This window comes from Pseudorca crassidens, chromosome 4 (assembly GCF_039906515.1).
Source record: "Pseudorca crassidens isolate mPseCra1 chromosome 4, mPseCra1.hap1, whole genome shotgun sequence".
NCBI classification, from domain to species: domain Eukaryota; kingdom Metazoa; phylum Chordata; class Mammalia; order Artiodactyla; family Delphinidae; genus Pseudorca; species Pseudorca crassidens.
In genome coordinates this window covers 138,234,742-138,261,852 of record NC_090299.1, presented here as the reverse complement: position 1 = coordinate 138,261,852, position 27,111 = coordinate 138,234,742, and the positions used below count along the sequence as shown (strand labels likewise).

The 27,111-nt window shown below is 46.7% G+C and overlaps 1 protein-coding gene across 3 annotated transcripts in view; it reads right to left on the bottom strand.

Moving 5' to 3' along the window:
• Positions 1-27,111, bottom strand: part of TSPAN5 (tetraspanin 5) — a 174,970-nt gene that overhangs the window by 13,740 nt on the left and 134,119 nt on the right. The window contains exons 2-3 of one of the 3 annotated variants that reach the window (XM_067736908.1): positions 17,327-17,377; positions 65-211 (exon numbers count right to left, since the gene is read on the bottom strand). In XM_067736908.1, coding sequence (XP_067593009.1) covers positions 65-211; positions 17,327-17,377 — 198 coding nt within the window. The remainder of the gene's footprint in view (positions 1-64; positions 212-17,326; positions 17,378-27,111) is intronic. The other 2 variants (XM_067736910.1, XM_067736909.1) reach the window with 2 other exon arrangements.

The following is a 27,111-nucleotide window of genomic DNA, read 5'->3' as shown; positions in this document are numbered from 1 at the left end:
GGGTGTCCTTTTGATGTGAGATGAGAGTTTGGCTCTCAACCTGAGAGCAGAGTGCGGTACTTACAAACTTGAGAAGGAAAGTGTTTTCCCGTAGAGCTCCAATGCACCCAGCAAATCCCAGAATGAACATCACTCCTCCTACCACGAGGAAGAGCCAAACTGGGTCAAAGCCGCCAAGATCGGTGATGGAAGAGATGTTGGACAGAACTCCCTGGAAGCGGAAAAGAACACACAACAGGGTGCCAGGAGGCGGGGTCAGTTTTCTATCATGAAAAGATGACTGCCACTGTCTTTCCCCACCCCACCCCAAGAAAACCTTGAGAGGTATCTGACTGCCACATCACATCAAGAAACACCGCCAGACAGAAAGAAAGAAAGAAAGAAAGATAGATAGATAGATAGATAGGGAGATAGATAAAACAAAAGAAAAGAAAAACTACTTTCCAAGGTCAAGGTGGGTTCATATTTTCGGTAAAACTACATAAAGCAAAGACATGACCCCTAGAAACCGTCCCCAGACCCTGTATGGAGAAGACGTGGATGTTACTTTGCTTTCTACATCTCCAAATGTAAGTGGTCTGAGTGAAAAACAGATGTGTAAGAAAGACACCTCTCAACACCCAGGAGGTGTCTGTCATTCTTACACCCCCAGGGCACGCAGATGCCAGACGAGGGCCACCTTCAAATCACTGGTGCTTCTCAGGAAATAGGGGAAAGCTGGAATCTTAAAGCTAACAGGGCAGCCAGTCCCAGCCACAAGCCCCTAAAAGTTTTCCAGGGAAAACTCACCTCAGGTCCACCCTTGAGCTCCCTGGGAGACCCTATCCGGCTCAGATCCCCAAAGCCCACCTGGGTGGTTTGTGCCCATGGCTGTCCCACACTGAGTTATTAGCGTATTTCCTTACCCTCATTTAAATGACTTAAAAATCAAAGGTTACTCCCTGGCTTGCAACCCGTTTGTTCTCCTGCCAAAAGGACCCAGAGTAATTTCATTTCTCCACAAACAATGCCACTTCTTTACAGAAATTTCTTCTCCCTTAAGTGTGATACCACATCAAATACCACCCAGAACCTAAGTTAGAAATTTTATGAGATGTTTTCCTCTATGATGGAAGGTATATATTTACTATTCATTCTTACAGAGGCCAGCTACTGCTATTTTGAAATTGTGGAGGTATGTGAGTCTTAAATACCCAATATCATCAGTACTTTATTTTCTTATCTTATTAAATTTCTTTTGAGCTCTCAAAATACCCCCAGAGTACCATGGTATAGTTTGCTGTAAAGTCTTAATATTAAACAATTTGTTTTCAAAGCATTCCCAACAACCTGGAAAAACAGGAATACTCATCTCATTTTATCCTTGAGGAAAACGGAACCCAGAGAAGTTTGGTGATTTGCTGAAGGTCACACAGCTATTGATTTTTTAGAATCAGAACAGAATGTCTACTTCAATAATCTTTCTCTACCAAGTGGAAGCTGTGTACTTGCTTCCCAGCACTTTTCAGTCAGTACTAATCAACACCTGAGTTTAGGGTTTCTATGTTTTGACCCATTTTAAGGTTGTAGGAACACTGAACAAGAGAATTTTGTTTACAAGGTTTCTGTTTCTTGCAGGGGTGGGCGCAGGGTAGGCAGGAATCACTTTAAGGACAATAATAGGATACTAATAATAGAACACGTATGAGGCACAAAGGACTCCTAAAATGCACAACTTTAACCTTATGAAAAAGGCCAGAGTTTAAATAAAGTCAGAGATGAAGGGCTGAGAGTAAGGGCTGAGATTAAGGGCTGAGATTAATAAAGTCAGAGATGAAGGGCTGAGTTTAAATAAAGTCAGAGATGAAAAATGAGAGATTATTAAACACTTAGGAATGTAGGGTGTATTCACTAATGTCTGGGGTGACATCATACGAGGCAACCACACCCTTCGTGAAACTGCACAGATCAATGGTTTGATCCAACCTTGTGTTTCTTAGATTTCCAAGCTCTGAACTATGAATACTCCAGGGGGGAAAAAGGAAAACCCAGAAATACTGTAACCAATTCTCCACCTACCCAAATGATGCTGAGAAAAAACAAAAATTGCCAGAAGTCAAACAAAATCTAAGCGACAGTGGTGAGGGTCCAGAATTGGAAGGAAATCAACTTCTCCCCTCAGAATGCCTTTAAACAGAGGTGGTAATATTTAAGGTCTTAATGTTTCAGACCTGCTCAGCCAGGGGAGGAGAGGACTTTGAGGGTGTGTGATAACATTCTTAAACTTTAAAAAGTCAACATAATTGGGCTTCCCTGGTGGCGCAGTGGTTGAGAGTCCGCCTGCCGGTGCAGGGGACACGGGTTCGTGCCCCGGTCCGGGAAGATCCCACATGCCGCGGAGTGGCTGGGCCCGTGAGCCATGGCCGCTGAGCCTGCGCGTCCGGAGCCTGTGCTCCGCAACGGGAGAGGCCACAACAGTGAGAGGCCCGCCTACCGCAAAAAAAAAAAAAAAAAAGTCAATATAATTATGGAAGAAGAATTAGACTCAATTTACTTGGCACCAAAAAGAGGCAGCAGAGCTGGAAGGGACAGGAGAAGATGTCAGTTCCAGCATAAAGAGGCCTTTCTAATACCAGTGGGTCTCCAGCAGTGGGGCAGAGAAGGCGGCCTGAGAAACATGGGCTTCCCCTGGCGGGAGCTGAAGCTGTGAACCTCCCTCAGCCGTGCTCCAGGAGGGATTCTCGAAGAGGAGGGGAACCTGGCACCTACTGTCCTTTAGGTTCCTTCCAGTTTTAAGACCATTCTATGATTTCATCCATTTTTAATGGGCTTTTTATTTGTGATTCACACCAAAGTCTGAGCAAAAATCAGATTGTTCCCAAACACTCTTCCATGCTCCACGGCTGTACACAAAGAGCTCCATGGATAACAGGACAGTTACCTGAGGAATTTAGCCAAACAAGCAAACCAACACACACCTGTGCCTGAAATACCGTGACCCTCCCTCACCAAAAGGCGAAAAAAAGTATGGTCCCAACTGTCAGTAGATTCCTGGAGCACTGTCCTCTCTGGGTTTAATTTGGAGGATGAGAACTTGGCTTCTCAAACTCATTTTCATACTTTTACCCTCCCCAGCCTGCAGGGGCAGTTTTAATTGAGAGGCCTTCCACTGTTTCCATGGAAACAACAATCATTTGGGGGCTGAGCTGCACTGAAGGTTCTACTCATTTAATCCCACATTCTGGCAAAAGACAGGGCTGGAGACAGATACTGGGAGCTTGTAGGAAATCATATTCTGCAGAGGACAGAAAAGACAACCAAAAACTTAATTTTTAATGGATCCCAGGTAGTTGTCAGCCGCAAACTAACCTGAATCTTAAAACACAAAGTACGGCAGTCAAGGCCCAGTTTTCTTTTCCTGAGGATTAGGATAGCTAACCTGGATGGGGATGGAAAAAAGACCTACTCTTTCACCTGTGCAGTGTCTCCAAATACTCACTGAGGAACAGTCTTACTGTTTCTAACTACACAGAGAAACCAAGGAGGAGCTGAACATAATCCTGGCAACAATGACTGGGGACTACAAAACCGACAGGCAGTTGACAGCTCAGCCTTCTGCTGTCTCAAAGACGGGGTCTTTCCCTGGACTCCTTAACTGTGTTAAACTCAAGTTGACAGATGAGTAAGAAGCGCTAGGACATGCCAGCTGAAGAATGATTATAATTAAAGCTTGTAGTTGACAAGAAGCCGGAAGAAAAAAAAAATCCAATATTACAGTTAAGTCTGCCAAGTGATTTAAAACAGGCATTCAGATTCGTGGTAAATCCTGAGGAACGTGCAAGCACACCAGCGGCAGACACCTTATCTTCCGGGCACCTGTGTGCGCCACCCTCTCCTTCAGGGAACAGCGCCTCCCTCTTCTTGTGAGGATTCCTTCTTCCCAAACCCACTCCACCACCACCTCAGAGCTGCCAGCTCTCACGTGACCCCACCGCCCCGGCAGGAGTCGGAAAGCCTGAAATTCCCTGCCTCCGACACCAGGATCTGGAACAGGCATCTGTCTCTAGCGGCAGAGGCTGTAAATGGCCCAACTCTGGAGCCATGTGCAGCGTGTTTTTCACCTTGTGGAGAAAGTCAGTCTGTAGTGGGACAAACAAAGAACGAGGGTAGGGGAAGAAAATCCTGACGGTATTATAAGCCCTGGCCTGACCGTGAGTCCTGTGAGTCACTCAGGATCTTCAGACCCCTTGATCGCATAGAGTGGTTGTATCTGGATCTGAATTTGCACCTGAGGAGTCCCACACGACACGACAGCTTCGAATAAACTGTGCTTTAGTGTTGCATCTATGTGCGTGCGAGCACACACACGACCAAAACGAAAGCTCACAATCTACCCTGGAAAAGAGTACTGGGTCGGGGGTGGGAAGCAGATGGGGCGGGGTGGGGAGTATAGAGGGCAGTGTTGGATTTAATGATACCTTTACTCAGATGGCTGACGTTTCCAGTCAACACAGCAACTGAGCCAGTGTAAATAATCTCCTTCATGCTGACTCACTATCAATTCAGCATCACTAATGAAACAATCAGTTCTGGAAGGAACTTTTAGGTTTTGCCTACGTCACCAACGACACGTACATGATTTCAGCTCCAGTTCTCCACGTTGACTTGAATGGTCAGTCCTTGGGTTTAAATAACCACTTTTTAGAACTCAAACTTATTGAAAAAATAAACCAATACAAAACGTTATCTGGCTACTCTCCTTTGTACCCAGAGCTGCTGCTGATGTGAGAAGAGCACACACAGAGCCTGAATTTGCACCCCAGTAGTAAGTCCTCCTCCTGCCTGGATCCTGCAGCAACGCCCTGGGAGTTAAAGACGTCAAGGGTACTGGCCTTGTGCGTAAGGTCAGAAAATAGCATCCTATGAAGCTGAATCTAACCGGAATAAGGATAAATGGATGAAGAGCGGAACAGTTGTCCACAAGTACTTATTCCTTTAGCCATTTGTTAGGGCTGACGTGAAGGTGGAATTCTGAACAGGAGCAGCAAAGACAGAAAAGGAAGGAGTGAGAATAAGAGAGAGAGCCAGAGACCAAGATTGCAGGTCACAAGAAGAATATATTCTAATACTATAGAGTCAAGAATAAAAGGAGGATTTCTCATACACATATCCTTTGTTAATACATGAAGATTACATTAAAAAAAACTAGTATAAATGAACATCCGTAAGAATTCTTCATATTCATACTGTATACACCTGTACCTATATTCTTGTGACCCTCACTCATCTCCTCCAAGTCTACAGCTGTTGGGGCAGCAGAGGCAAAAACAAATCGACCGTAACCAAGTGCTGCTGTAAAGACAAAATGAAGCGCAGTCAATTTAAAAAGTTAAAACAAATATTTTCAGCAAATTAGCCATTCCACAAATTGGCTGTTAGACAACTAGCTTTTGGCATATCAATGTGGAGCCTTTAAGAGATGACTGCCAAGGAAAATAGGAGATTTCCATTAACCCCTACGTACTAGACAGTATCTCTCAGACTTAGCAAGGAGACCAAGATGAGTCTAAGAAGAAACAAGACACATTAATGGAACACGGCTGAGGCAGTATCATTATAACAGAAGTTTAGAAAGCCAACAAACAAAAAATGTACTGATGTGTATCTGTCACCATACAAGGGAGACTCTGAAATTCCAGCTACTTAGACAAGTCTGCTCTAGGGTGTGGCAGACAGCGGTCCAGGGTCGGCCTCCTCCTGGCACAAGCCACCCTGTACTCAAGCCACCTGGCTCACCTGCAATTTCCCCTGGAATCCAGAAATAGGGCAGCCTGGACAAGGGCTAGATGTAGGGCAGACAGACAGACGGGACATCGCAATACAGACTACCTTGTCTTGAATCTCAGTTCCACTACCTATTACCTGTGTGATCTCGGTTAAGCTACCAAACCTGCCTAAGCCTCAATTTCCACATCTATGAAATGGTACCCTACATCATAAGGTTATCATGAGGATGTAGGAAATAATCTAAGTTAAATCCAAACACTATGCTGTCTTTGGCACATAACGAGAATTCAATCAAAGTTTATCAACATCGTCATTATCATCACGACTATACTGGACCAAGAGGAAGACATCAGATGCTACAGAAAGCACACTGGAGGGGCTTCTAACCCAACGGCTTTGGAGAGGAATCCATTCTGCTTTGGCACTTGCCCTGCCTGACCCCCTTCTAAGAAGCTCCGTGGCCACACTGGATGATCATGTCTAAAGGAGGTGGCAGGAACCGACGTGCCAATCAATCTTCTTTCTTGAGAAACTGGAAGTCACCTAAAAGGCACTCAGAGTAAAGGCAGAAGGAAGAGGCCATGAGTAAGCAAAAGCCAGGAGTAGGCAGAGGCCATGAGGGGGTGGAAGCTGAGAGTACACAGAAGCAGCGCAGCGGAGAAAGGAGCAGTGAGAAGTCAGCCAGTAGCGGAGAGCATGCCCAGCAGCCGGCAGCCACGTGGCCGGGATGCTGCACACTGAACCAGGCCAGGGATACCACCGCTGCCAAGTAGCTGACTGCGCACGCTGGTCGCTGAAGATTCATGGCTCCTGAACGACTTCCCAGTTACTAAACCATGTCCCATTGCCTTCGAGATCTCGTCCTCCAATGGTCTGATGAACATGGTAAGTCTCAGTAAGGATATGACTCCACCCTCCACCCTCCATCTCCCCATCAGCACCTCGTTCATTCAACAGTCTCTGGAATTTAAGCAGCCCCTCCCCAGGGTTCGGCGATAAAAGACTATATTCTGAGCATCACTATTTCTTCTCGGAAGAGGTTTTTACACACATGCAGAAATGAAAACGCAAGCAAAACTCCAGAAGGGTTTCAAACCAATAAACCTCAGGAGTGTCTGTGGTTTTCCCCACCAGCACAGAGCAGCCTCTGTGTGCCACCTGGCAAGCTTCAGTCTCTTCTCTCTCAACTCAGCAAAGAAATGCAAAAATAGCATTAATAAGCCCCTAAAGTCTGGGACTCTTCTGCTTTGGCATATACAGGCGCATTCCTTCCAACTGCTGGATAAGAAACAGAGAGACAGGCAAATGGAATGTGCACCCAAAGCCAGGCCAGATGGACCCCTTGGAGATTTATGACCCTGGGCCCTGACTCACCCACCCTCCCTAAACTACTCCTGGGTGAAACTGGCAACACTTTTCCTAGAGTAAGAGGGGGAGAAGCATTTCCCTACCTGAGAAAGAATGACGAGACAGGACATTTTCAAGAAAATGAGCTACTCAGAGAGGATGGCCCTGGAGAGCTGGCGATGGGTTTTGAAACAATGTCCACAGGAAGTCCAAGCTGGGACACAGGGGCACAGGGAAACGTGCCCCTTAACAATTCATCAGAGATCCTCAAGGAATGTTACAGGGCAAAGCCACACTGCAAACTCCAAAACACCCATGTATCTAAGGAATTCCTGCAGGATCCAGAGAGAGGACACAGAGGAATGGGGGCTCGCTGGGACCTGAGTTCAGGGAGATGTGAGGGTGTAGGGGCAGCATAACTCGTGGCCTGGCAAAGAGATGTAAGGTTAAAGGAAGACCGGACGCTTTCAAGATGTGTGGTTTTCCATTTTTATCTTGTCAGAAAAGGTCATCGGTGAGATTGAAGTAATCCCTTCTTGCAGATAAAAAACGGCCACGGCCTGCTTTTGTGGTGAGAAAGAAAAGGAGGGGTAGTCGTATCTCAGGGCTCCATAGACTCCTGCAATCAAGCAGCCACCGGGGAGGACAGCTGCACCAAGTCCCCTCGCTGGTACCACTCTCAGGCCGGGAAACTACCATCACCACCCTGGTGGGAGTGACTGCCTCTCTGAACAACGAAACAGCCACTTGCAAAAGTGTCGCTTTTCAGAAATCCAGCGTGTTCCTAGCCACTCTCCAGATATTTCATTTGCACGTTCAGAAGATGAGAGACATACCCAGGAATATTCCTGAGTAAAAAGTTTAAACTGAAATATGTAATAGAGGCTCTGATCACGGTGGCCCTGCAACTAAGGCGAAAAAAAAAAAAAAAGTCTAGCCTAGTGGCAGGTGATCACTGTATTCTAGGGCTTCAGAGATACACAACTCATTCAGATCCTGAGCAAACAGGAATCACCTGAGAGGTGCCGGGTGCTGTGCTAGTCATGCGTATTCGGAGAAAACGTATGGTGACACCGTCAGGAGTTAGTCTAGAGGGAAGACAAGTTAGCCGGAGTGCGCTGGGCAGAGGTATTAGCAGTGTGTGTTATGGGGGTGTAGACAGGAGGGGCAGAAGGTCACGTCAGCAAGTACAGAGACAAAGCGGCAGGACCAGGCCCACCGAGAGGTCTACCTGTGAGTGTGACAAGTGGTGAGAGGAGACAGAGGTTGGTGGAGCGGGGCAGTGTTTGAATCTGAAGGCCTTTTGAGCAGAGGAGGGTCATTTGTGCATTTAGAAAGCTTACTCCTTGGGCAGCGGGTAGGTGCTAAGGAAACTTACACCTGCTACAGCTGCTAGCAGCTAAGGAGCCGCTAGGTTCCATGGTGACGCAGGCGAGAGATGCTGAACGCTGGGACGAAAGCCACGTAAGAGCTCCCCTACTGAGCACGGACTCTGCCAGGCACGGGGCTACCTGCATTATTTCCCCCTCACAGTAAACCTTCCAGGTACGGCTACTATCCACGGCAGGACACAGACCCAGCGATGGAGTAACTTGCCAGGTGACCCAGGTGAGAAAGTGGCAGAGCAGGGGCTTTGAGCCCTGCCACCTGACCCCAGAGCAGTGTTTTAACCACGATGCTCTACTGTCTGAAGAGAGACAGCAGCAGTGGGCAAGCCGATTCTTGTTTTCAATGTAACATCATGTGTTTGTTTCTAAAATGTTAAGAAAAATATGAAACGTGATGTTAGAATGATAGTCACACCTCAGACTTTACTGATAACAATCTGAAAACCAAAGTGAGTAGGAAACAACCTCCCCCTACACACACACACACACACACACACACACACACACACACACACACACACACACACACACACACAGGCAAAGACTTCCTTCTCTTGCATGTCTCAGTGAAACCAAGTGGATAAGAAGTGGGTGAGGGAATTGAGATTTCTCCAGAGAAAGCAGTCGCTGTGCTGTGTGACTCTCCTTCCTGGGTAGGGGAGCAGGATTCTTTTGATTCAAAACCTAGTAAGGAAGTTTCAAGGGGACCCCTGAGGAAGCTCTGAGACACCACAAGGAGGGCCTGATTCTGCCCGGGAAGGAGGCTGTGGCTTGAGGTCTAACCCCTGCCCCGGAAATCTGGGGTTGAGGAGGGCTGCAGGGCAGACAAGGGCTGTCCCGGTGGGACTGGCCTCACCCCCAGACGAGCGTGCCCAGGAGAAAAGATGACGGCAGCACAGGGCAGGCAGCTTGGGGTGAGAAGAGACCCGAGAAGCAGATTTGAGAGGAGCTGGTGGACGGCACGTCTGGGCAGGGGTGCAAGGCGGCCACGGGGAACAGGGATGTCCACCAAGCTGAAGGGAACCGCCAGGCAGAGGGACTCGCAGGGAAGCTTCCAAAAGACCAAGGCAGCATCCCCTTTACCAGCTGTCAGGCCCAGAGGGCGAAGTCCCACCCCTACTTATGCCCTGACAGGAAGTGGGTAGAGGAACCTCAGGGGGACCGGGGGAGGGGTGACAGGAGGAAGCAGGGGGCGGGTGAAGGCCTCAGCCCTTCCTCTCTTCAGGGGCGCAAGGCTAACGGTGCTGGGCAAGGGAGGACACTTTAAGGCAATGTTAGGTTTGGGGTTTCGATTTATTATCCAGCCCTGTCTAATAACTGGGCCTGGACTTGGGCCTAAAATGAGCGCAGGACTCTGGTATCTGAGGGTAAACAACGAAGACACTCAATTTTTGACCCCCCTGAATTTTCATTCCTGAGAAATCCCTCTGCAAAGTTTACCGGGACATACGAACAGTGAAGAATTAAGGGTTTTTCCAACATATTTCATGTGTCTGCTGACCATACTGGGTACAGCACCTACAGATCATAGGCTGACTTTCCAGGTACTGAACGACAGCTGTGGCTTTCAGATTTTTTTTTTTTTTTTTTTTTGCAGTGCGTAGGGCCTCTCATTGTTGTGGCCTCTCCCGTTGCGGAGCACAGGCTCCGGACGCGCAGGCTCAGCGGCCATGGCTCACGGGCCCAGCCGCTCCGCGGCATGTGGGATCTTCCCGGACCGGGGCACGAACCCGTGTCCCCTGCCTCGGCAGGCGGACTCTCAACCACTGCGCCACCAGGGAATACCCTGCTTTTCAGATTTTTAGCTGCAACAGAGAACTTGAGGGGATTACATGGACAATTGAGAAAGAGATGCAAACTTCCTACATTTCAGGTAATAAACTGACATCTTCGAAAGTATTTTCAGCATCTCAGAAATGTCTCCTTGAAGTAGTATCTCAGGTGAGGCATGCCTTTTTCTGTTTAAGTGACCCGGTAGCCACTTCCACCTACCACCTTCCCTCTGGCTACCTTGACCGCTACTGCTAAGAACTGCCTGAATCACGGAATCTCCTTGTCTGACTTCTCCTTCCTGGGAAAACAGGGAAGGTATTTCCAAGGCGAGTCTACTGTACGATCGTGACAGCAAGCAACTGGAGGGTTCTGAAGTGAGACTGACGATTACAGGCAGTGGTCAGGGCGCAAAGCCTCCAGGACAGCCAGGGAGAAAAGCGACAGAAGCTAGAGCTCTTCTCATTGCCATTCTGCCTCCTGGGGCAGGACTGTGCACCCACTCTCTCCTTCCAGCCGCTGCCGACAGAGCCAGGCCAGGCGAGGAGGTTGGAGGAGCAGAGAGGGGACTCAGGGAGGGAGAGCCCGTGGGGGGCACTCTTGCATATTCTCATTCACTTGGTCACAAGCAACACGGCATCCGCAGTATAGCAGGCACGATGCTAGACCCGAGCATAAAGCGGTGAAGGAGACGGGCTCTTGGCCTCGAGGAGTCTTCAGGTCAGACAAGCCAGGCCCGGCACCCCCTCCGCCCAGGGGGCTGGTGCTGGGGAAGCGGTGGCAGGACGCCCAACAGGAACCAGGAGCTCACACTGAGGACCAGGGAAGCGCACTTCTCCCACTCGGAAGAGCCGAGTCTCCCCCTAGCCCTCAATAGCTCTGCTGGCAGCCGCCTCGCTGGCGGCTGTCAGTGATCTGTCGCTCGGCCTCTGGCCCCGACCTGAGAATTAAGTAAAAAGCGTAAACACGGGAATTCCCTGGTGGTCCGGTGGTTAGGGCTCCAAGCTCTCCCTGCCAAGGTTCCGGGTTCCATCTCTGGTCAGGGAACTAAGATCCCACAAGCCACGCGAAAGTGGGTGGGGGAAGGCATAAACATTAGGCAAAACGGAAGAGGAAAGGTACCCCTAGTTTTTCCACGAATCAAGATAATCATATATAGAGTCCCACTTTTATGCCAGAAATAAATAAAATTTTCCCCTGATATCCAGAATTAATGGATGTAAGAAATCTGCTATTTCTAACACTGAACCCCTATCATATCAGACTTCAGAAACCACATGTAATTTTACTTCCTTTTAGGCTGTAAGAACTGATAACATGCTTACTAGAGATCTGAGGTGACTACTGACTTCTATACTGCGTGATAGAGCCAGGGTTTAAAAGAATGTTTTCATCTTCCCTTTTCGCTCATTCATTCACGAACGTCTATTACGTGCCAGTTAACGTTCTAAGTACTGGAGTGTAGCAGTAAACAAAAGTCCCTCTTGGGGCGGGGGGAATCCTTGTTAGCACAGAAGTGATAAGTCCTATGAAAACACAGAGGGGGAAAAACACAGGGAAGAGGGGAAAAGGGCTGGGATTGGGGTGAGAGTGGCTGCTTCACCTTCACCTACAGACGAAGGTGACATTTGAGCAGAGACCAGGAAGGAAAGGACGTCAGGTAGGGGAAGAGCAGTGCAAAGGGCCTGGGGTGGTGGGTCCAACTGAGATGTCAGAGGAACAGCAAGATGATGAATGGGGGCTACAGTGCATCAGGGGAGGGCACAGTGTGGGAAATAAGGTCTCAGAAGTGAGGGAGCACCACACACAGCTTTGAGCGAGACAGTAAGTGCACTGGAGGGTTTGGAGTAGAGAAATGACAGCATCTGTCTTACATTTAAAAGAATCACTCTGGCCTGGGGTGGGAGTAGAGGCACAACAGCAGAGGCAGGGAAACAACAGAGGCTTCTGCACTAACACAGGCAAAAAGTGGCAGCTTAGATCAAGGTATAGCCGTGCAGGTGGTACAAAGACATCAGATTCTCAATGTAGTTTCAAGGTAGGCACATGGTGTTTGCTGAGAGACTGAACACAGTATGAGAAGAAGAGACAGAAGGGTGTCACGAACACCCAAGTGGGTGAAAGGACAGAGCTGCCATTTCCTACAATTGGGAAGAGCAGGTTTGCGGGGAGAAATCAGGAGCATTGCTTTGGATTCTTACGCTTCCAAAGGCCGGTGGGCATTTAAGCAGAGATGCTGGGTAGGCTTGCGGATGTGACGAGTCTGGGATTCAGATGAGGCCGGGACCAAATACCTAAATTTGGAAGTCATCAGTGACAGATGGTACCTAACGCTCCAAGCCTGGATGAGAGCTCCCAGAGCAAGAGTGAAGAGAGAGAGGGGTTTCTCCAAAATTCAGAGATCCGAGAGGCGAGCTGGACCTTGCAAAGGAGTGTGAGAAGGCAGTGCTTACGAGGTAGGAGACCCAGAAGTGTGTGATCTCTTGGAAGCCAAGTGAGGCAAGTGTTCCTGGAAGGGAGGAATGATAAAACATGGCTTAGTCCTTGCTTTGCTGGTAAGAGTTTCAGGGCACCTGGGTGAGGAAATGATGTGCTTCAGGACCCATATGGTTTCAATAAGAAAGCGCCAGGGTGAAATAAGTCCTAGGCTGGTTATTCAGAGAAAAAGACAAGATGCAGAAAGACAGTCTGATGTAATGACAAGTAGATGGACTAGAAATTCTTTGACTAATGACACCCAAGGGCACACGTAAGTGAATGAGTGTCAACCCCAAAGCAAAGTTCTAGTGACATGTCATTGGGTTCTGCCCTTGGCCTGCTCAACGTATCAGTGGCTTCTATCAGTGATAACTACACTTGACTGCAATCAGAACAATATAAGAGGCTTGCTAAAAGAGAGCCTCCCTGGGGTGTCTACCCCAGACCTACTGAATCTGAATTTGCCAGGTGGCACTGGGACAGAGAGCTAAAGGCAGGCCTGAGTTCAAAGAAGGAATTGAGGGAGGAGGTTGATTAAAAGTACAGCTAAAGCCAAGCTAAATGGAACGGGGAATGTGCTGGATGACAGCTTTGGGCCTTAGCAGGTAGACACGCAGGTAGAATATAACTGGGTCAATTTGGAATCTTGCATTTGCCTCTGAAAATCAGCCAGATGTGGGATGGACGGAGGACACCTAGCTGGATCTGAGATCAATTTGGGACTCTCGGTGATTAACTGTGTGATCGCAAGCTGCACTGACAGCAGACAGGAGAGAAGGGACATGATCCAGCCATACCCTCTTTGGCCCCTAAAGCACCCTCTCCCTGGTGCTCATGAAAGGGCTCCACCCAGAGAGAAGCAGATGTGCAGCCTGGAAACTCAGAAGGAACCAAGGACTAATACGGAGAAGGACTTACTGTGGGATCCAACAGGGCAGACCCACATTCAAGGAAGGAAAACTAGTAGGCTAGTAGGACATGATTCTAATGGGGTGGGAGGAAGGTCTTTCTAACAGTAAGAGAAACCCAGAGAGAGAGAAGGTCTGAGCACTTTGCCAAAGGAATTGTTAAACTTCTATACACTCCAAATTAGCATTGTGGCAATGCCTTGTTTTATTTCTACGTGTATATGTTTTATGTATATATGCATGCCTTTCCTAGACCCTCAATTCCCTGAGGAATTACTTGCCCAGAGCCCAGCGCAAGCCCTGCCCCATGCCGTGTGCTCGGCAAATGTTCTTTGAATGAATGAGTTGCCAAGCCTGTTGTAGAGGTGATTCACGCTACACGATGGTTAATGTTCCTCCTAAAACAGCAGATCCTATGATTTCTGAAAAACTGCACACAAACCAGTTCCCTCTGGAGACACACTCATTCTTTGCATCTCGACAGTCTATTTGGAATTTAGATAATATAAATTATTTAATTATTATGTCTAATATTCAACTGTAATATCAGTCCTAGGTTTAAAACCCAGCCTGGTATTAAGTAAGTATGAGGGGTAATAACTTTTGCCTCCAAGGTTTCTGTACTCCACACGAAGAAGTGCAAAACCCCATCTGTGAAGGAAATCTGATCCTTCCAGCTGTGACCCAGTTTGGGGATTTACCCTCTAGGCCTCTTTTCAAGTAAATGTCACCACATCTCCACTGGGGGGATTTACTGATTCATGGGCTGGTGTGATCCGCCCTGCAGGTGCATGCAGCTGCCGCCCTTGGCCGGCTGTGGTTCACCTCAGAACGTCATCCCATCCGAGGCCTGGTCTAGCTTAGAAGGTAACCCGAAGGGCTTCAACAGAGTAGCCTCTGCAGTTACCAAGTCCATCAATGCACATCACATCCTCCTTAAGAGACCCCAACACAAAGCCAGTTCTCGGGTCCATGGATCAGAGCCTGGAACTCTCCTAAAACTTGAGGCAGCTTTCAAAGCCACCGTCTGCTCCTTTCCCCATGTAGGAGTGGACGTACTGTAGCAATGCATCCAGGGGAGGGAACCATGTCTCCAGAGGGCATTTACCTCACACCGGGCGCTGTGCTGGGAGCCATCTCATTTCATCCTCACAGCAACCCTATGAGGTGACATGAGCGGCCCCTGCATAAACAGGGCAAGGGTATCTCAGATAAGTTAGTGCAGCTGCCCAAAGTCACACCGACGGAAATGGAGGGGTCAGCATCTGAACTCTGGTCTGTTCCGCCTAGAGCTGTGCTTCTTTTTTCCTCACGGCAACCAGAGCGATCTTAAAACAAAAGCCAGAGTAGGACACGCCCTTACCAAAATGCCCCGGTGACCGCCTCTCATCCAACTTCTGCAGGACGCTGTCGGCTCCGGGCTCTGCCTGCCTCTCTTTCCACATCCTCACTTCTTCTTGCTCTGGCTCTCTCCCTTCCAGTCCTACCAGCCTTCTTCCTGTTCCTTGGAATCGCTAAGTCCCTGAGACTCAGGGCCATCATACTTGCTATTCCCTCTGCCTGGAATGCTGTTCCCCTAGTGCTATGCAGATCCCTCTAACTTCATCCAGGTCTCTGCTCCAGTGCCCCCTCCTCAGGGAGGCTGTTCCCAACTACTCTACCTAAAAGAGACCCCTTTCCCCACCACTCTCTAACTAGCCCTTACGCTACACCTGACGTTTCTCAGCGGCACTCACCATACCTGCGCGCGTATTCCTGGCAAGCTGACTGCTTACTGCCGAGGCCCCCACTAGAACGCAAGCCCCACGGGGCAGGGACTCTGCATCACTCACTGCTGCATCCTCACCCTCAGGCTCAGGGCCCAGACGCGTGGCCAGCGCGCACCAAACTGGGCTGTTGCGCGTCGTCTACCCTCTGCTGCCTCCGCTTGGTCCCAGCTCACAGAGCCCTGCTACACAGTAGCTGGGTAACCTTGGCCAAGTAACCTCAGCTCTCCAGAGAAACCTTTCATTTGCTGACACCACTGGCCCTGACAAAAGAGGGAACTGCTATTTCATCCCTCCCTAGAGACCGCATCATTCCCTTGCTCTGCTATTTGTATGACACTGCCAGTTTTAGAATTTTGTGATTTTATCAGAGAAGAGACATCTGGGGCAACTGATGAAACAAAAGGATAATTATATTTCACAAAGAGAAAAAAAAAACCTTCAAAACAATGAATTTTCTATGTATTGCTAGAATAGACAATGAGTTCATATAATGCCTTCCAGCATCATTTCAGAGCTGATAGAAATGGATTGATTAAAGGAGAGTTATAAAGAGCTGTATGATCTGTCATCGAAGCAAACAGAGGGCTTCTAAAAGTGGAATTTCCGAGATTCCACCAATACAAATCTCCAAGCTCGCAAGGGGATTGAGGCAGAAGCTGATCCTAAACCAGAAGGCCAGTATTCAACAGAACAGTTTCTAGAGATAAAATTACCTCTGTTTTGGGAACGTAATTTGTCTCCCTTGACGTATAATCCCCGCCCTTCCTCCTAAGGTGGCTGGAAGGTGGTTCATTTTCCATAAAACTTTTCACACTCTGTAGAAGTATTACGTAAATAAACAGAGGGTGGTTCAATTTCAAAACTCTGGATTTATTTTGAACTTATTGGACGCAGTCTATCTAAACATTGTTTTACCTGTGGAAATTCCTTCCTACGTCTGAAGGGCTTTTGTTTGCTGGACTTTCGTAGTTTTTCTCTTCTTTCTTAGTACATGAAATACTTCAAAGGAACTCCTGACTTTGGGCCTTGGTCAAGCTCAGAGGGTGAAATACCAAAGTGATGAGAGAACGGTCTTCTGGGGAAATTTCAGCCAATGTCTTAGTTTACAACTTTTAAGCAATCCATCCACTCACTCACTCTCACAGGTGGGAGACAACAAAACTTCACTGTGTAGCCAAATACCGGGACAGATAAAACGCTGCCAGTGATCTCACGCCCAAAGGAGGGAGCAAAAAGGAGTTCGTGTTTATTTTTGAATTCCACAGCTTGGCTTCAGTAGGAGTTGCAGAGAAAAAATTGAAAGGTATGGATGGGAAGCGAAGTGGAGGAATGAACACAGGGCAGTGGTGTCGTGAGTGTGTTGTTTACGGGACAAACCACCCAGAACACTGTATCTTCATGCAGCCTTCTCCTGCCAGATTTAGCCCTTTCTGTGCTGTATTTGATTACAAAGTTTGAATATTCCTTTAAACTTTCAATCAGCAGACAAGTGTTCACATTAGCAACGGTGATAAGTTTATCTGATGTTCAAACATGAATTATATCTAGCTTCCTTCATACATACCGCATGCTAACAGCTCAGCACGTAATGCTCACGCTAAAATACCATTTTTTATGGATTGAATAATCTTCCAAAGGGTTTTTTAAAAAGTAACAGAGAAAAAAGGTTACAGGTGCTTTAGTATTATTTATAAGCATTACTGAAATTCTTGTCGAGTGACCAATTTAGGCTCCATTCTTAAAGAGTCTTTGAACTGTGACGTTATCTTCCAAGAGTACTTTTTCATTAAAGAGCCATGTTTCCATATACTTGGCAGTTGTCAAAGAGGAAAAGGAGACAGCATATAATGTGCAGCTTCTTACAACCAAAACGTGTGCATTTTAACGATGTCTAACTTACTTTTTCATTCCACGCCCACAGTCCAATTCCAAGAAATGCTATTCCCAAAAACTGAAAGAAAGGGAGAAAGTGTTGTAAGTATGAAGGTAAATGCCATGTTTTTACTAGTACAAAGTTTGCAATCAATTTTTTGGTTACTTTACCTGCTGAGAAATAGTTTTCTCTAAAACCTAACAGTCTTTAACAGGAAAAGAAATACCATCATCCCCTTGATTAAAGTTATTACAGTATGAGGAAGGGCACCTGCTTACTGTTAATTAAGCTGAATGCTTAACAGATCATGAAGAAGAATAATTAGGTAGAATCTTGAGTAAAATTAAAGTCATCAATAATGTTTAACGCTGCCTTTTGGATAGGAGAGGAAACAGTGAGTAAATCTGAGCACGATGTTCACTAGCAAATGGATAAGTAGGGCCATGAATTTAGAGGAGCTGGAGATTCTCTCCTCGCCATCATGCCACCATGAGTGGGCCGGGGCAGGGAGGGCACGCCGAAGCCCCCAATGTCCCTCAGCAAGCTCTTTATCACTCCTTCAAAAGGGAACGTGAGGGACCTCTCTGGTGGCGCAGTGGATAAGACTCCACGCTCCCGATGCAGGGGGGCCCGGGTTCAATCCCTGGTCAGGGAACTAGACCCCACACGCATGCCACAACTAAAGAGCCCACCTGCCACAACTAAGACCCGGTGCAACTAACTAACTAAATAAATAAAAGGGAACGTGAACCTTATCAAGTCCAGGGTGACCCAAAGAAAACACCTGGATTCTTCTGTTTGTCGGAAACTTAAAATACTTATATTGCAGTTGAGAGGGCTTCCGTGACTCGGCCTGGTCTCAACTCAGTGCTATAACTTCATGCATAACACAGAGTACACAAATAACCCCTGAGACTGAGTTGAAAAACACACAGACTCCCTCATCAGCTGCACTGAGATGCGGCTGCGGAGGGGAGCCGTCAGTAACCAGGGGGACGGTCCATTTGAATTAGTTCTCACTGTCCTCCACCTCCTCTGATACACATTTTCCACCACATTTTAACATCTCTGAAATCGGGATGTGTCTTAAAAGCCATGATGTCTCATGGTCTGCTTTTCTTCCCTTGATCGTACCTAAAATAATGGTGTGTCTCATAATCAGAGTTTCACAGGTTTGGTGACACATTGCACAGGGTGGTCCACCCACTAAGAGCTCAGTGATCAAGACTGGGTGTAACTGACCACGAAGAAAAAGACACATCTTAGTTCTCTTCTTTATTATCAACAGCAGCTCTGAGTTTCCTCTCCAAACAGTGAAGTGAAAAGAGGGTGGGCAGGTTGACAAGCAGTTTCAGCCTCACGGCAGCTGTTTATTTTACTAACATCTTGATCAAGTTAAGTGTCAGGGAAGCTGTCCACTGAGAGGGGGGCGTGGAGAAAACAAGAGTGAGGGTGGCTACTCTCTCCAGTTTCAGGGGAATCTGAGACGGGTCCACCTGGCGAGGTCTCAGCCATTCGCAGCGGGGAGTTACTGACACTTTGTAGGCAAGGCTAATAAATCCGAAAGGGCTGGGAAAACAGCAGGAGCAGAGAGGGAAAAGAGGGGACTGCAAAAAACACCAAGGAATGACCGCTCTGAAAAGGTGGTGGTGTTTTTAAAAGCAGAACTTGCCAAATCCCCGGACAATTATCTGACACCGCAGTGAGATAGCATTCGATGCCTTCTGAGTCCCTACACAGAAAAGCTCAGCAATGTGTCCTTGATTTAGCAAAAACCGAGGACCCCTTTTTTCCTACCCTTGCTCATAGAGGTTTGAAAAGTGTTCAGAAAAATCTGTCTTCAACATCCCAGCAAAAAAGCCCACTACGCTCAGCCCCTCCACTGCCCAGGCCAGCATGCTATTTTGCTTTACAGTTCTGATCTGAAGCCACAAATGCACCAGTCCTCCAAATGACTCAAAAGGTTTGGGGCACTCTGTATACACAGATAAAGCAATTCAGCACGTCACTCTCATATTCATAGGTCCTAGGCACAGTAGGGTAACAAGGGACAAGTGCATACACAGGAGCCCTTCAGACCTTAGAAGACATGGAGCGCTTGACTTCCACACTGACATCAAACTCAGCCCAGTGAAATGCAAGACGTTCTGATGCTAAAGCTCTTTGTGGACAAAGGTTCGGTCACTTCCCTGATGCAGTATTTAATCACAGTGTCGCCTCAAGCAATGGGTGAGATGTTGTGGCAGAGGACGCAGTGGTCCACTGTCCCTCTTGCCGTCGAAGAGGGTGAACGTATCATTGCTGAGGGCCCCCGCCTCATCGCTAACATTAAACTTCTCTATTACTTTCCAGGCACTCTGCTTAGTGCTTTGTATGTCGTGTCTCTCTTAAGCGTCACAATAATTTTGTTCTGAAATAGGCACTATTATTAACCCCTTTTTAAGAATGAGACACATGAGGCTGAGAGAGTTTACTCCGCTCAAAGGCACACAGCTTCCTAGTGGAAAAGCAGAGATTTGAACCGAGATGAGTCTAAACATCAACGTATGTGTTCTTACCAGTTTTGACACATCCCCCTTTTCCCCTATGGGACAGAAAGTGGAGGCATTCAGGTTAGAATTATAGGGGATGTGACATGGGTATCATATATTCCCTCCCCAGGAAGCAAAGGGAAGTTGAGGAGGTAAAAAGAGATGAAAACCTTGCCTTCACATTAAGAACTGGTTGTAGAACAGACGTTCCCCGTGCTGGTGTCATCAGTGGAGTAAAGCGGAAAACAGAAAACTTCAGCGGGGGGTCAACTTTCTCCTCTTTGTGCGGAGTTCTCCTCTCTCTTCCTGGCACTTTGGAAAACCTTTTTCTTTCCCAAATCATATATAAACAGATTGGAAACCAAGTTTTCATCAAAGAAGAGAAAAAAATCAGGACCTAAAGAAGACTCACAATTTCCTTTATAATCTTGCTCCAGTATTTCCCACCTTAACTGTGACTTTCCAAACAAGGTTTGAGAATTTGAAGAAAGAACACTGAATCTGAAGTCCAGGAAAGCCGTCAATAGCTAAGTGAGTGCCGCAGGGCCAGGGCCTAAACCCGTACATACCTTTGCCGCTCCATCACCAGTAAACGTCCTCCCAATTACTCTCAGCCCATATGTTTTGCTTTAAAATCAAGTTGTTCCAGCGCCAAATAATTAAACAGAGAAGAGCCAAAAAAACAGAGACAGGCACGCAGCGCTTGAAGCACACTGAGTTTCCCCTTTCCCACCTCCCAAAGAAAAGGCAACCATAAACCCCCAAACTGACCTCATTCTGAAACCCAGAGGCCACTTACAGGGAACAGCCAAGAACATTAAAGTCAGCTCTTTATCCCTCTGAAACAGAAATAACCAGATCTGAGGCGTCTTCCCACGTGGCAATATATGCAAACATGCAGTCAAATGTTAGTCTACCCAGTTTTTGATGATTTTAAATGAATATTAATTTTGCCAACATTTGTCGAATGCGAAGTATGAACTAAGCACCGTGCTAAGTATTGTGTTTTATAAGAGTGAGCTAAAAGAGCACTGCCTAATACAGCAGGCCCGAGCTACTGGGCACCTGAAAGGTGCTTAGCTCAAACCGAGATGTGCTAGTAGGTGTCAAATATACACTGGATTTAAAACACTTAATATGAATAAAAAGAATGTAAAAAATCTCATGAACCACTGTTTATTTTTAATTGAAGTATAGTTGCTTTACAATCTTATGTTAGTTTCAAGTGGACAGCAAAGTGAATCAGTTATACATATATCCACTCTTTTTCAGATTCTTTTCCCATACAGGTCATTACAGAGTATTGAGTAGAATTCCCTGGGCTATACAGTAGGTCCTTGTTGTTTATTGTATATACAGTAGTGTACATCTGTTAATCCCAAACTCCTAATTTATCCCTCCCCCCCTTTCCTTTTTGGTACCTATAAGTTTGTTTTCTACTTCTGTGAGTCTATTTCTGTTTTGCAAATAAGTTCATTTGTATCACTTGTTTAGATTCCACATATAAAGCATATGAGTGATATCATATGATATTTGTCTTTCTCTGACTTATTTCACTTAGGATGAAAATCTCTAGGTCCGTCCATGTTGCTGCCAATGGCATTATTTCATTCTTTTTTATGGCTGAGTAATATTACAGTTGTTTTATTTTTGATTACATGTTGAAATGATAATACTTTGGATATATTGGGTTAATAAATATATTTAAATTAATTTCACTTATTTCATTTTACTTTTTTTTAATTGAAGTATAGTTGACTTAAAATATCGTATTAGTTTCAGGGGTACAACATAGTGGTTCAATATTTTTATAGATTATACTCCATTTAAAGTTACAAAATAATGGCTATATTTCCCTGTGCTGTGTAATAGACCCCTGAAGCATATTTATTTTATACATAATTTTTAAACTACAGCCACTGGAACATATAAATTATATATGTGGCCTGCACTATATTATTATTGGAAAACACTGTTCTGAAGTGTCCCACAATGATCCCATGCAGTAGTAGTAGTATTATCCCCATTCTACAGAAAAGAAAACTCAGACTTAGAAACATGGAGTAAGTCTTCCAAGATTACACAGGCACCTGAGCTGGGTTGCTCAGGAAACATGACTTCTCAGTCCAAACTCAAAACCATTACAGTACTTTGCTAATGTGCATAAAATCTCTGTCCAGCCAAATAAGGGCTGGAGAACTATACTGAAACTCACGTCCTAAGACTCAAAATCACTTCTTTAATTTCTAGGTGTTCAAGGCAAAGGTATGTTTTCCTGACTGGGAGCAAGGACGGCACTGGGTAGAAACAGAGAGTGGAATGCTGATGGAAGCCTGCCAGGCTTGGCAGGACAAGAGCCAGCAGAGCTGATCCTCAGGAAAAGCTGGAGAGGAAAATGGCCCTAGGATGTGACTAGGGTGCCGGGGCTTCTCTGCCGGGAGGGCCACATCTGCCCCCTTTTCCCTGAGGCCTACAAACAGAAAATCTCTTCCTCAATCTGTTGTTTTCACCCCTGCTGAGCCTCCAGCTTATTAGAAATGGATCAGTGCTCCATTCTAACTGGTACAAAAATGGGTACTTCAAGAAGCCATTTATCCATCTATCTACAACCTTCCACAAATATTCTCGAGTTCCTACTTTGTGCTAGGCACTGCTTTTGTCTTGGGATAAATGGAGGTAAGAAAACAGATTTCTGGGGGGAAGGGAAAGAGAACTGGGGCAGGGGGTGGGGGTGGGAGAAGAGGAAGGCTCTTCCTAAGAACCCTGTTGGGTCTTCTGAATTTTGAACCATTTTAATGTATCGCCTATTCAAAATACAATACCTTTTTGAATGTTTACCCAAAAAAAGATACATTTTAATCAAATAAAGTGTAAAAGGCAAAACCACCCTTGATGGTGCTCTAAAGGAGAAAAAAATAAGGCCGATACAAACCATAAGAGGGAGATTTGACCTAGAGAGAGGTCCAGGAAGGCTTCCCTAAGTAAAGGATGTAGGAACTGGGGTCTGCAAGATGAGATGATGTTAACTGGCAAAGAAAGGAAGGAAGAAAGTTTCAGGCAGCGAGAAGAGAATGTACAAAGGCCCTGTGGTGGGAGAAGCACAGCAAGTAAAGGGGTCTAAAAAGTGACCGGTATGGCTGGTGCACAGAGAATGGGAGAACGAGGGAAGGTATGGCAGGTTTGCAATGAGAGATGCAAGCAGGACCAGCCCATGCAGGGCCTCCTAAACCACACTAAGGAATTCAGTCATCACCGTAAGAGTGACGGGAAGGTATTCAGGGCCATACATACGTAGTCGGCTGAGGTGGGGTGAGAAGGCAGGTCTTTATTAGATTTGAGCTTTGGAAAAATGATCTGAGTTGCAGAAAAGACTGGAAGAGAGTTCAGAGTAGATGCACAGCAGCTAGAAGGAGGGCACTCTGGTCATGCAGACAAGACCCGACTGTGTCCTGGACTGAAATATGCTGGAGAAGCACATGGAATTAAGAGTATTTAGACGTAAAACTGACGTTTTCGATGATACCTGGATATGGCGAAGGGGTGGGGGTACGGGTGAAGGAGAGGGAGATATAAGGATAATGCCTGTGTTTCTGGCATCTTCTACATGGGGACTCTGGCTCTTCTAAATCCATCTTATGTCCTCTGACAGAAATAACTCTCGGGTGTCAATTTTGTAACTAGCTTGAGATCTAGCAGCATTTCTGAAGGACAGTTTTCTTTCATGGGTATTTTGGCTGCTGTGTGAATTCTCTTGGAAACAAGTTTCAGCTTGTATACTTTTTAAACATAAATTATTTAAAATCCATATGCATGTCTACGACCTCCTACTACTTTTATTCATAAAAGGAAGCAGTTACGTATAGATGTATGTTAAAGTTCACAGGCGATTCTTAAACATTTTCAATCCTTTTTGCTTCAAAAATAATAATTACGTCCATGGCATCTGCCCAGCACCCTGTGAACAGACTCAAAATAACAAGGCAGCAAGGTAAACACAATAGAGGAAAATAAAAATCAGGCTAATCTTCTCACCTAACTGGAATCTTGAAAATATTATCCTAAATAACAATGGAAAGAACGGGTGTTCTTTAATCATCCTGATGACATTGTTTTTAACAATTTCAAGCTCTGCCTGAATCAACAGGAGAGACGCATTTAAAACATTTGACACAGAAGAGAGGAAAGAGAAAGAACGCCATTAGGAAAGATGTATTTTCCTGAGCCTGCAACACATGTACGTTTCATTAAGATGTTTTTCTGACACAGGGGTATGAACAACACCCCAGGCCTGGCGGGGCAGGTGGGGGTGGAGCCGTCCACACAAGTGTGCTAAATGCCTCTGCTAACAAAATCCATGTTCTCTCTACCAAGCAGGGGCCGACTGCAGGAACAAAATGTCTCTGGCATAATGCTTGCCATGTCTGAGGAGTAAATATGGGCTGGTGGAAAATTCAATGCACAGAAAGGCAATCTCAATTTTGCCACTGGGTCTCCGCATCCCAGTTTGTACATTCAAACTGTCTGGAATCCTCGTGATAAGATGGCGTGGCAGACAAAGTTCGAACTTGTAAACAGGACATTCCCCATCTGAGCCAGGGTCAACCTCTCACTTCACTTCACCCACGCGGCCTCCTCCAAGCGGCCTGAACACACACAGCTTGCAGAAGCCCAGCTCTGGAACTTTGTGGTTCTATAATCTCAGGAAAGGGTCTTCATTCATTCAACACATATTTATTGAGCATCTACTGTGAGCCAGGCAGCCCTCTAGGGGCCCTGGATAAATTGGGAAGCAAAACGGGCAAGTGTGCCTCCTCTTGGGGCTGATATTCTAGTTGGGGCGAGGTGGGGAGGGAAAGACAATTAAGAGAAACATATATGAGTTAGATAACATACAATTTTAGAAGCACTGCAGGAAAAGAGAACGGCATAAGGGGAATGAAACATGGTCCAGGGTGGAGGGAGGTGTGACACTGAAACACAGCCGACAAAGCAAGTCTCCACTAAGAAAGCTACATAAGCAAAAACATGACAGACATGAAGGAGCTGACTGGTGGATGTCGGGGGACTGTGTTCCAGGCAAGACAGCAGCCTGGCTGAGGTGCTACGGCTGAGGTGTACAGGCTCACTGGAGGAACAGCCACCCGAGGGCCGATGCAAAGGACAGAGAGTAACAGGAACCACGCTGGCTGGGCTTTGAAGGCTATGGTGGGTGGTGACTGTGATTTCTCCCACAGAGAGAAGGAAGCACTGGAGGGTTTCCTGACTTCCTACAGCCCCCTGGCCCTCATCTGTCAAATGGAGATACTAAGGGCACCTGAGGAAATGCACAAAACAGCTACAGGGGTCAGTGTGACAACAAGCGACCGGGTGAGATTCAAAAATCGAATCACATGCCCAGAATAGTTGTTACTTCCAACGCCTTAGTTCCCTCCCCATCCTCAGGCCTCCCTGGACCCACCACGGGTCAGTGTGGCACCCTGCTTCCAGTCCTGCCTACCCCGAGGACGAGAAAGCATCCTCGTTCACGGTGACCACAGGACCCTCTCCTCCACTTGCGCACCTCTCGCTGCATGTACCCTTAATTTGATGTTTACACACACGGGATCGGATAGGAGTGGTGTGGCCTGAGGTCAGACTCCAGGAGCGCTGGGGGCTGTGTTAACCAGAGAACATGTGCCTGTTTAACACCTGCCCTCCAATTAATCATCTTCCTCTGACGCAGGCTGGGGGCTCCTTCCAGGAACAGTGGATACGATATCCCCGTGCATTTAGAAGAAACAGACTCTAGCCAGAATACCAAGATCAGGCTTAACCGCACATCTTTTCTCTTTCTTATCCTAGCAATCTGGTTCATGCATTCTGGGTGTAATTGGTCCCAGAACTTGAAAACCTACGAATCCTGAAATCCCACATTACAATAAGTGTCCCCCCATCAGGGCTTTTTTTTTTTTTTTGGTACGCAAGCCTCTCTTCTGATGCATCGTCCCTCTCCCTAACCTTATCACTCCTTGTTTTTATTTTATATCCTCTGTGATGTGTTTTGGTTCCATTATATCCATTTTTAACAATAGAATCTTTTTGGAAGAATGTGGGATATAAATTATCAGCAATATCGATGGGGACAACTTCTCCATCTACATGCCCCTTTTTCTGAAAACTGTCCCCTACCCTCAAGGGTAAGACCCTGCAGCCACATATGCCAAAGAGGGCCCACTCCCTCCCAACCCTCTCTCTAGACTGAGGAGCAGACTAGGGTGGGCTGCGTCTCAGGAAAGGTCAGTAATTAAATATGAAGCTGAGCCAGAGTCTCTCTTCCCCAGAAATCGGGTGTTGGACACAGTGATTTCTGTCAGCTTCAGTCTCCCTTATGCTAGAACAGACTGGGGTGCTGTGGGTAGAGCATGTACACGTAGAAGCAGAAAAGAGACCAAGGAAAACTTGCGTTCCTGTCTGCCCTCTGCCCCTTATCCCCAGGACCCCTGGCCGCACTTCCTGATCCTGGGGTCCACGTAATGCCCCTGGGTCCCTATGGTACGTCTCCCCCTCCTGGCTCAAGCTACTTTGGAGGCTTCCTGTTACTTGCAACCAAGAGGGTCCTGAGACGCAAATAAGAAACCGGATTAAGTTCCCTCCTATTTAGTCCTGTGACAAGCTCACTGTAAACAATTAAATGTGTGGAACAGGCATGCGCGTGATGGGGCTCGAGAGACTAATGATCTGGTGGAAAATGCTGTTCCTTTCCAAACAGCTGAGTCGAGACTCCAGCGGTTCTGAACTACCGGGTGAGCTGTTGTGACTTGGTGTGAGAAGTTACACAGGATTCAGCCACACTCTACCTGACAGAAAGGGCTGCCCTCTGCTTGCTTGTTGAATTTTGGAAGCTCCACCTTTGAGCTTGCTCTGCACCAGCAGGTCAGAGCACCTCTTGAAGAAATGTCTACAATCCAGGGACAACCTTATTCAGAAATTCCTGTGTTAGAATTTGGAGCTTAACATTTTGGCAAGAACTAGTCATCTGAGATGGGAGGGGAAAGAAAGGGGGAGGGCTACACAGGCAATAAAACCTATATTCCTCTTGGGAATTACTCAGGCAACACAAGCACACAGAAAGGAACGTGGAGGATTATGTAATTTTGGATGGAAACATGGAGGCTGCAAGTTTACAGCCCACTGATCTTTGTCTCAGTAAAAGCCAGGCTTACACCACCTGCGCTATTCCATCTGTAATTCTCTGATTCGATTAAACCAAGGCTAAGAAGAGACCAGAGAGAGGTTCTGAAG